Source organism: Jaculus jaculus, chromosome 19 (assembly GCF_020740685.1).
Source record: "Jaculus jaculus isolate mJacJac1 chromosome 19, mJacJac1.mat.Y.cur, whole genome shotgun sequence".
Classification (NCBI taxonomy): domain Eukaryota; kingdom Metazoa; phylum Chordata; class Mammalia; order Rodentia; family Dipodidae; genus Jaculus; species Jaculus jaculus.
The window spans coordinates 20,802,634-20,813,734 of record NC_059120.1 but is presented as its reverse complement, the minus strand read 5'-3'; the positions used below and the strand labels follow the sequence as shown (position 1 = coordinate 20,813,734).

Here is an 11,101-nt window from a genome sequence, read left to right as displayed (position 1 = left end):
TCTGGGCAGGCCTGAGGAAAAATCCACCGGCAGGAGAACGAAACTGCGAAGACAGTCCCCAGATCTGCCAGTACACGCCCTTACCAGGTCCTCAGAGCCCACGTGGCGGCGCAAACTTCCAGAACGTTCCACGAGCTGCGACCGGAAAGAGGCTCCGACAGGACTCCCGAGGCGGCGCGCGCAGCCGCACTGGGCCCGGCTTGTGCGCAGGCGCAGACCCGCCCCCGGGGCCCGCTGGCGCGTGGGCCGGTGGTCCAGGGCAGAGCCCGTGGTGGTCTTGCTCCTCTTGTTGTTGACTTAGACTCAGCTATCCGCTATTAATTTTTTACAAGTTTCTAAACAGTTTAGAATCAGTTGTTGTGCCACTACTGGCAACATAAAATCAAAGTGACCTCCATTTTACCCGCACTAAAAAAGTTGATGGTTTTAAGTGTAAAACATAGGGGACTGTGTTTACTAGGACTGTCGTTTTCAGACCTAACTGAAGTTACTAAGCCTTGGTGCTCAGAAGAGAAAAAATTGAAAAAGAAGAATTTATTAAAACCATGCTTACAGCCCAGTGGTTAGTATATAAAACTATGTATCTAGCTTCATAAAAACATATAGTCTTGGGGGGCGGGACAGACTTTCAGAAAACTCGTTTGGTATATACTTTTTGTTTTTGTTTTTGTTTTTCGAGGTAGGTTCTCACTCTAGCCCAGACTGACCTGGAATTCACTATGGAGTCTCAGGGTGGCCTCGAACTCAGGGTGATCCTCCTACCTCTGCCTCCCAAGTGCTGGGATTAAAGGCGTGCGCCACCACGCCCGCTGTCACTCTCAAATAAATAAATAAAAGTAACAACAAAAATTTTTTTAAAAAAATACTTTTTAAAATTTACTTACTTATTTGACAAAGAAAGAGGCAGGCAGAGAGAGAGAAAGAGAAAGGGAGGGAAGGAAGGGGAAGGGAGAGTGAACACACCAGGGCATCTAGCCACTGCAAACGAATTCTAGATGCATGTGCCACTTTGTGCACTGGCTTTACGTGGTACTGGGGAATTGAACCTGGCCATTAGGCTTTGCAGAAACAAATGCCTTTAACCTGGGAGCCACCTCCCCAGCCCTTGGCATATACTTTTCCTTTTTTTTTTTTTTTTTTTTTGGTTTTCAGGCTGACCTGGAATTCACTATGTAGTCTCAGGGTGGCTTTGAACTCACTGTGATCCTACCTCTGCCTCCCTAGTGCTGGGATTAAAGGCGTGCACCACCACGCCCAGCTCTGATATATACTTTTAATATGGATTACATTTTTTCCATGATATAATCATTCTCATAATATTAAATATTACACCAATGTTAAAATAAGGTGCATTATTTGCTGCTGCTATTGAGCAGTGTATTAAGACGGGGACAGGGCAGATGAGAAGAGTGAAGACGCTGTTCCAGCCACACATTTCCTTAGCACTGGTGTGGGCAGAAGAGGTTTGGTTTGCCAAAAGACCTTTCTTAGAAGTCTTTCACATCTGGCTGGAGGAATGGCTTAGCGGTTAAGGCGCTTGCCTGCAAAGCAAAATGACCTGGGTTTGATTCCCCAAGGACCATGTAAGCCAGATGCACAAGGTGGCACATGCGTCTGGAGGCCCTGGCACGCCCATGCTGTTTCCCTCTAACTCATTCTCTCACTCTGTCAAATAAATAAATAAAAATGAAATCTTAAAAAGAAGTCTTTCATACGGAAGAACAGTGTAATAGTGGAGGGGTGGGCGAGACACCTAAGACTAAACAGCACAGTCTGGACAGAGTGTAAGACAGCCTCCCATCCCACAAGTGACATAAAGAGATGTAGCTGAGCCCGCGGCCGCCGGCAGCCGCCCAAGTGCGGGCCGCGGGCCGCTGCCTGCCCGCCTGCCCGCCAGCGCGCCCCGGAGCGGCCGCGGAGCGCACGGCGCACGGGCCCCGGGGCGGGACGCGCGCAGGAAATCCTCAAATTGAAACTTAACTACACAGTTTCCGGTTGACCAGCATTCATGGGAATGAAGACAAACTCAGAGATGGTGTGTCTAAGGAACTTCAAAAGGTGTAGACCTCCTAACTGAAGTGGAGCTGATTTATTTCATTTGTTTTTTTCCATAATATTTCTGTACTTGTACAAGGGAAAGTCATGATTACTCTAACCGAGCTGAAATGCTTGGCGGACGCCCAGCCTGAAGCCGTGGTGGGATGTCTTCTGGTATTACATCACCCTCATCATGCTGCTGCTGGCTGTGCTGGCCGGAGCTCTCCAGCTCACACAGAGCAGGGTTCTGTGCTGTCTTCCTTGCAAGGTGGAGTTCGACAATCACTGCACCGTGCCTTGGGACCTGCTCAGAGCCGGCGCCAACGTGTCCTCCAACTCCGGGGCGCCGCCGCCGCAGCTCCCGCTGCGCATCCAGAATGATCTCCATCGGCAGCAGTACTCCTACATCGACGCCGTGTGTTACGAGAAGCAGCTCCACTGGTTCGCCAAGTTCTTCCCCTACCTGGTGCTCCTGCACACCCTCATCTTCGCCGCCTGCAGCAACTTCTGGCTCCACTACCCCAGCACCAGCTCCCGGCTCGAGCACTTCGTGGCCATCCTGCACAAGTGCTTCGACTCGCCGTGGACCACGCGCGCCCTGTCCGAAACCGTGGCCGAGCAGTCCGTGCGGCCCCTGAAGCACTCCAAATCCAAGACGCTGCTTTCAACCTCAGGGTGTTCAGCCGAGATCGATGCCAGCAAGCAGTCACTCCCTTACCCACAGCCGGGCTTGGAGTCAGCTGGCATAGAAAGCCCAACTTCTAGTGTCCTGGACAAGAAGGAGGGCGAACAGGCCAAAGCCATCTTTGAGAAAGTGAAGAGATTCCGCCTGCACGTGGAGCAGAAGGACATTATTTATCGGGTGTATCTGAAGCAGATAATAGTCAAAGTCATCCTGTTCGTCCTCATTATCACTTATGTCCCGTATTTTTTAAGCTACATCACTCTTGAAATTGACTGCTCGATAGATGTGCAGGCATTTACGGGATATAAGCGCTACCAGTGTGTCTACTCCTTGGCCGAAATCTTTAAGGTCCTGGCTTCATTCTATGTCATTCTGGTTATACTTTATGGTCTCACCTCCTCTTACAGCTTGTGGTGGATGCTGAGGAGTTCCCTGAAGCAATATTCCTTCGAGGCACTCAGGGAGAAGAGCAACTACAGCGACATCCCGGACGTCAAGAATGACTTTGCCTTCATCCTGCATCTAGCTGATCAGTACGACCCCCTCTACTCCAAACGCTTCTCCATCTTCCTGTCGGAGGTCAGCGAGAACAAGCTGAAGCAGATCAACCTCAACCACGAGTGGATGGTGGAGAAGCTGAAAGGGAAGCTTGTGAAAAACCCCCAGGACAAGATGGAGCTGCATCTGTTCATGCTCGGCGGCCTCCCCGACAACGTCTTCGAGTTGACGGAGATGGAAGTGCTGAGCCTGGAGCTCATGCCCAAGGTCAAGCTGCCCGCCGCGGTCTCCCAGCTGGTCAACCTCAAGGAGCTCCGCGTGTACCACTCGTCTCTGGTGGTAGACCACCCCGCGCTGGCCTTTCTGGAGGAGAACTTAAAAATCCTCCGTCTGAAATTTACCGAAATGGGCAAAATCCTGCGCTGGGTCTTCTACCTGAAGAACCTCAGGGAACTCCACCTGTCGGGCTGCGTCCTCCCCAAGCAGCTGGGCACCACGCAGCTGGAGGGTTTTCAAGACTTAAAGAACCTGAGGACCCTCTCCCTGAAGAGCAGCCTGTCCCGGATCCCCCAAGTCATCACTGACCTCCTGCCTTCACTGCAAAAGCTCTCCCTTGATAACGAGGGGAGCAAACTGGTGGTGCTGAACAACTTGAAAAAGATGGTCAATCTCAAAAGCCTGGAGTTGATCAGCTGTGACCTGGAACGCATTCCACACTCCATTTTCAGCCTGAACAACCTGCATGAGTTAGATTTAAAGGAGAATAACCTTAAAACGGTGGAAGAGATCATCAGCTTCCAGCACCTTCAGAATCTGTCCTGCTTAAAGTTGTGGCACAATAACATTGCATATATTCCCGCCCAGATCGGGGCTTTATCAAACCTAGAGCAGCTCTCTTTGGATCATAATAATATTGAGAATCTACCCTTGCAGCTTTTCCTATGCACCAAACTCCACTATTTGGATCTCAGCTATAACCACCTCACCTTCCTTCCAGAAGAAATCCAGTATCTGAGTAATTTGCAGTACTTTGCAGTGACCAACAACAACATCGAGGTCCTGCCAGATGGGCTGTTCCAGTGCAAGAAGCTTCAGTGCCTGCTTCTGGGGAGAAACAGCCTGACGGACCTGTCCCCTCACGTGGGGGAGCTGTCGAACCTCACACACCTGGAGCTCATCGGAAACTACCTGGAAACCTTGCCCCCGGAGCTGGAAGGGTGCCAGTCTCTGAAACGGAGCTGCCTGATCGTCGAGGACAGTTTGCTCAACACGCTGCCTCTCCCTGTGACGGAACGTCTGCAGACGTGCTTAGATAAATGCTGATCTAGAGCTCAGGGGCTTGGCCGAAGCGCTTCAAAAGGAAATCCCCAGGGCTTTATAGGAGAGTGAAATTTCCCAAGTTATAAAGATGGGGGTGGGGGGAAATGGCTGGTGGCTATAATACACTGTAACGGGATATCTTATTAAAGCAACTCAGTGTCTGGCCCTAAATCAAACAGATAAAAAAAAAAAAAAAAAAAAAAAAAGAGATGTAGCTGAATTGAGAACAGAGGCTCCGGTTCTGGGAGTGCATAGTAAGGTCTGTTCTAAGGAGGAAGAGGCTCACTAAAATGAGAAAGGAGAGGAAAGCCAATTTTATGAAAAACTTTTTGCTAGGCACTGTACCAGCTGGTTTACATACATAATTATCCTCCACAAATTCTGTGAGGTATGTATGTTTTTCTAATTTTGAAGATGAGAAAATTGAGGCTTAGTGAGACTAAATTATTTGGCTAAGGTAACACAGCTTTTGAGAAAAGAGCTAGAATTCAAGCCTAAGTTTATCAACTATCTAGGCCATACTCTTACTTCAACAAGCTCCTCCTCCACACATGGGCCCATTTATAAGATCCGGGTCACACCATTTGGTTTACGTGAATAGCACAAGTGACAGAAAAGTAAGAATGGAGATAGCATTGGTTGACTGCCTTTTCTTCCTTCCTTTCTTTTGTCTTTCCATTTATTCAGTCAACCAACAAATAGTTGTATATTAGAACTTAGTCTCTGAATCCAAACAGTATGTAAGCTTTTTTAGAGCAACACCTAGAGCATAATAATCACTCAGTAGGTTTACTTGCAATTATTTTTGTTCAAATGTGTTTTTAATCTTGGCACACCTTCTAGCACATTCCTAGACAGTTGTTTCATCCTTCCTGCTGTGATCTGAACATCTTTGTCCTCCCAAATTCATTGAAACTCTATATGACAGTATTAAGAAGTGGGGCCGGGGCTGGACAGATGGCTTAGCGGTTAAGTGCTTGACTGTAAAGCCTAAGGACCCCAGTTTGAGGCTCCATTCCCCAGGACCCATGTTAGCCAGATGCACAAGGGGACGCATGCATCTGGAGTTCGTTTGCAGTGGCTGGAGGCCCTGGCATGTCCATTCTCTCTCTCTCTCTCTGTCTGCCTCTTTCTCTCTCTGTCACTCTCAAATAAATAAATAAAAAATGAGCAAAAAAATGTAAAAAAAAAGAAGTGGGGCCCATAGGAGATGATTAATTCATGAGGGCTCCATCTTTCCAAATGGGATTAATGCTCTTATAAAAGAGACTCAAGAGCTGGGCACCGTGGTGCGTATCTTTAATCCCAGCACTTGGGAGGCAGAGGTAGGAGGATCACTGTGAGTTCAAGGCCACTCTGAGACTACGTAGTGGATTCCAGGTCAGTCTGGCCTAGAGTGAGACCCCACCTCAAGAAACTAAAAAAAGTTTAAAACATAAAAAGAGACTCAAAGAATAATACTTGTGCCTTTTGCTATATGAAGTCACAACTCAAAGGTACCATCTGTGAGGAACAGGACCTCACCAAACAATGAATTTCTGGCTCCTTGGTCTTGAACTTCCCTGCCTCCAAAGTTATAAGTAACAAATTCCTATTCATCTATAAATGACTTTGTCTAAGGTATTTTGTTACAGCAGCTCTAATAGGTAAGATGACTTTCTTCACGCTTTCAGCACTGGGCTAGCGAAACAGATCAGTGGTAGAGTGCTTAACTGGCATGTACAAAGTCCTAGGTTCAATATTCAGAACTGAACAAAAAAAATCTCTAGCACATCTTCCCTATCCTTACTTCCAACAGAATCGAAATATTTATTCTTAGTAAGTAGATCATAAATATGATTTAATTATAATAGCATCTGAATATTAAACAGGATTTAAATGAGATGTGTGAAATGATCCGGAAGCAAACTTTCACAGATGACCACCAGCACATCCATCCACCCAACACCATCGGTACTCAGTGATTCTTTTTACACGTGTGAGTATACAGCACATGTAGTGTGATGCGATGTGTGTGCTGTATGCATGTGTGTGTGCACAGAGGAGAGTGTTGGGTGTCCTCTATCACTCATCTGCTTATTTCCTTGAGGCGGTCTCTCTGTTAACTCAGAGCTGCTGATTTTCTTTTAACATTTTTTTTTAATTTTTTTCTATTTACTTATTTGAGAGCGACAGACACAGAGAAAGACAGATAGAGGGAGAGAGAGAGAATGGGCGCGCCAGGGCTTCCAGCCTCTGCAAACGAACTCCAGACGTGTGCGCCCCCTTGTGCATCTGGCTAACGTGGGACCTGGGGAACCGAGCCTCGAACCGGGGTCCTTAGGCTTCACAGGCAAGCGCTTAACCGCTAAGCCATCTCTCCAGAGCAGCCCAGAGCCACTGATTTTGGTCAGTACACCCAAGCAATTCTCTGGTCTCTGTCTCCTTATGGTCTAGGTTTGATTCCCTGGTGCCCACATGATGCCAGATGCACAAAGTGGTGCGTGAATCTGGAGTTCATTTGCAGTGGCAAGAGGCCCTAGTGTGCCTACCTCTCCTATAATTGGGATTACAGACATGCATGGGTATACTCAGATTTTTTTTTTTTTTTTACATGGGTGCTGGAGAATGGAATTCAGGAGGTCTGAGGCTCTTATGTTTAAGTGACCAGCACTCTTACCTGCTGAGCCATCTCCTCAGACATTCAATGATTTGTCTCTCTCTTCTCCCACAGTTGACCTGTGTAAAGGCTTGCCCTCCAGGTGGACATTACACCTCATATCTTCTTTCTTACCGGAGAAAATTGCTTCAAAAGTTTCCCATTTTGAAAACATCACCAATTTTCTCCTGTCTACTGGATCATTCTTTTTTTTAAATTTTTATTTTATTTTTTATTTATTAAGTTGATAGGGAGAGAAAGAAGCAGAGAGAGGCAGATAGAGAATGGGTGTGCTAGGGCCTCCAGCCACTGCAAACGAACTAGATGCATGTGCCACATCTGACTTACGTGGGTCTTGGAGAATCAAACCTAGGTTCTTTGGCTTTGTAGGCAAGTGCCTTAACCACTAAGCAATCTCTCCAGCCCTCATTCTTTAAAAAAAAAAAAAAAAAAAATTAAGTTTATTTGTTAGAGACAGAGAGAAGGAGAGAAAAAGAGAGGGGGGAGGAGAGAACGGGCATGCCAGGGCCTCTAGCCACTGCAAATGAACTCCAGACGCCCATGCCACCTTATGCATCTGGCTTACCTGGGACCTGGAGAATCAAACCTGGGTCCTTAGGCTCCACAGGCAAGTGCCTTAATGGCTAAACTATTTCTCCAGCCCTGGATCATTCTTAGTAGAACTTAATCTGTTATTTCTCCTACCTTAAAAGTCTATTGACCCCAACTTTCTGCTCCATTGATGTCCCGTTGATCTGCTTCCCTTTTCAGCAAAACTCAAAGGGGTAGCTTATGGCTTGTTTCTAATGCCTCTTTACTCATTCCTACATTTACTCTAATCAGGCTTTTTCATTTCCACCAAGCCATAGAAATTACTCATCAAGGTCATTGCTAAATCTAGCAGACAATTGTCAATACTAATTTTACTTGGCTAATCAGCAACATTTGTTACAGTTGACTGTTTCGTCCTCCAGAAATACTTTCTTCAACTGGCTTCTCCATACCATGCTCTAATGGTCTTCTCTAATATTATTCGTCACCTTTCAGCATGATTCTTCCTAAGAACCCAACCTTTATTTATTTTTGTTTTTCGAGGTACGGTCTCACTCTAGCCCAGGCTGACCTGGAATTCACTATGTAGTCTCAGGGTGGCCTTGAACTCATGGCGATCCTCCTACCTCTGCCTCCCGAGTGCTGGGATTAAAGGCGTGCGCCACCACACCTGGCTAGAACCCAACCTTTTAATCCTTATTTTCTTTATATATACATTTGCAGTACTAAGGATTGAATCTTGGGCCTCAGACATGCTATGCAAGGACTCCACTATCCCTACCACTCCTTTTACTTTTAATCTTACCTTTAATCTTTCTTTATTACTAATTTGCAAGTACAGAAAGAGGGAGGATGGGCACACAGGGCCGCTTGCCTCTGGAAATGAATTTCAGATGCATGCGGCGCTTGGTGTATCTGTCTTTACATGGGTAATAGGAAATCAAGCCTAGGACATTAGGCATTGCAAATAAGCACTTTTAACTGCTGAGCCATCTCTCCAGTCTAGGGTTTTTTTTTTTTTAAATTTAATTTAATTTTATTCATTTATTTATTTGAGAGAGAGAGACAGAAGGACAGAGAAGGGATGGGCATACCAGAGCCTCAAGCCACTGCAAATAAACTCCAGACATATGTGCCACCTTGTGTATCTGGCTTTATGTGGATACCGGGGAATTGAACATGGGTCCGTGGACTTTGCAGGCAAAAGCTTTAACCACTAAACCATCTCTCCAGCCCCTAGTATACTTTTAATTCTGAGAGAGAGTTACTAAATTGGCCAGGCTGGCCTTGTACCCACACTGTAAGTCTAGGCAGTCCTTGAATTTGGGCTTCTCCTGCCTCAGCCTCCCAAGTAGATGGGATTACAGGCTTGCCTGCACTAGGAATGTGGTTTAATCTTTATTTCTAAATTTTATTTATTTGTGTGTGTATGTATGCAGTTATGTGTGTGTGTGTGTGTTTATATGTGGGTAATATGTGTGTCAGAGGATGGTCTTGGGGTGCTTCTTTCCTTGCACCTTCTTTTTTTTTTCTGGCTAAAAGTATCAAAGGGTTTATTAATCAAGAAATGAACACCTTGGGCTGGAGAGATGGCTTAGCGGTTAAGCGCTTGCCTGTGAAGCCTAAGGACCCCAGTTCGAGGCTCGGTTCCCCAGGTCCCACGTTAGCCAGATGCACAAGGGGGCGTACGCATCTGGAGTTCATTTGCAGTGGCTGGAAGCCCTGGAGCGCCCATTCTACCTCTCTCCCTCTATCTGTCTTTCTCCCTGTGTCTGTCGCTCTCAAATACATAAATAAAAAAAAATGAACAAAAAAAAAAATTAAAAAAAAAAAGAAATGAAAACCTTAACTGACAAGATGATTATCAGAAAGAAACAAAGCTGCTGCCCGCCCCAACGCCCAACCTAAGATTTCTTGCGCATACGATCCTCATGTATCACAGAATGGAGCACTCAAGGAACTAATTATTGCTTTTCAAATTAAAAAAAAAAAGGGGGGGAGGGGAAGGGAAACAGAAAACAAGTTAAACCTGACACAATCTGATCAAACATGTGTCAATTTACAACTTTGAGATTATTTTACAAAATATCTACATTTACACAATAGGCTCCTGGCAGCATTTTCAGACAAATGTTCTTTTAATTTATCCTGACATGCTGTAAATGAATAAATTACACTACTTAAAGAATTATCGGTAAGTTTTCCTTCTCTTGGATCAGAGAAAAAGTGTACAAGTAAGACTGAGAGGAGGCGCATATGCGCGCACACACAGGTCATCTACAGAAGCGGGCTGGGGGGCTAGAGAGGGTCAACAATCACAAACTTCACACAGTATGACACTCTTATAGCCATTTCACAAGTATTACAAAGAAAGTATTTTGTAGTTAAACCCTTAGAGCGCTTTCATTCGTATTCAAAATCAGTCTTGCTGCCAGTCAGTGGCAGCAGGAGCCTTGCACCTTCTTTTGAGACAGGCTCTGTTTTGCTGTTGCTGGCTGCTGTGAGCATCTTGGGCCCACCTCCCATTGCCCTAGGTACTTGGGAGTACGCTGTCTTGTGTACACCACATGGGTACCAAGGAAGATTGAACTTGGCTTGGCAGGCTAGCAACCAAGAACCTTTAACTACTAAGCCATCTCTGAATGCAGCCTTCTCCACTCAATTTTTTTTCTTTAGAGAGAGAAAGAAAATTGGCGTGCCAAGGCTTCAGCCACTGAAACCAAACTCCAGATGCTTGTGCCACCTAGTGAGTATATGCGACCTTGTGCTTGCCTCACCTTTGTGTGTCTGGCTTATGTGGGATCTGGAGTGTCGAACATGAGTCCTTAGGTTTCACAGGCAAGTGCCTTAACCTCTAAGCCATCTCTCTAGCCATCTCCCACTTTTTTGAGACAGGATCTTGCCATATAGCTCAATCTGCCTCAAACTCAACGCTCAAGTGATTCTCTTGCCTCAGCCTCCTAAATGCTCAGACTAGAAATATGTTCTAGGGCTGGAGAGATGGCTCAACAGTTAAGGTGCTTGCCTGCAAAGCCTTATGACCTGGGTTTGATTCCCCAGTACCCATGTAAACCAGAGGCACAAAGTAGTGTGTGCATCTAGAGTTCATTTGCAGTGGCTAGAGGCCCTACAGTACCCCCACACTCTCTCTCTCTGTATGTCTCTGCTTGTAAATAAATTTTAAAAAATTTAAAGTGTGTCCCAGATCTCTAGCACCAACTTCTTAATCTTTTCTTTTAAAAGAAATGTTTTATTTATTTGCATGTGTGCATATGTGTGTACCAAGCTCTTTTGCTATTGAAAATGAATGCCCACCCAGCTTTATGTGGGTGGCTGGGGAATTGAGCCTGGGTTGGCAGGGTTTGTAAGCA

At 45.9% G+C, this 11,101-nt stretch overlaps 1 protein-coding gene across 1 annotated transcript; it reads left to right on the top strand.

Annotated features, from left to right (window-relative positions):
- Nucleotides 1-1,954: 1,954 nt before the first annotated feature.
- LOC123456021 (volume-regulated anion channel subunit LRRC8B-like) lies at nucleotides 1,955-4,711 on the top strand. Its single transcript, XM_045138392.1, is given in 2 exon segments — nucleotides 1,955-2,183; nucleotides 2,185-4,711. Coding segments are annotated over 2 exon segments (2,400 nt in total). The 5' UTR covers nucleotides 1,955-2,142; the 3' UTR covers nucleotides 4,544-4,711.
- The last annotated feature ends 6,390 nt before the right edge of the window (nucleotides 4,712-11,101 follow it).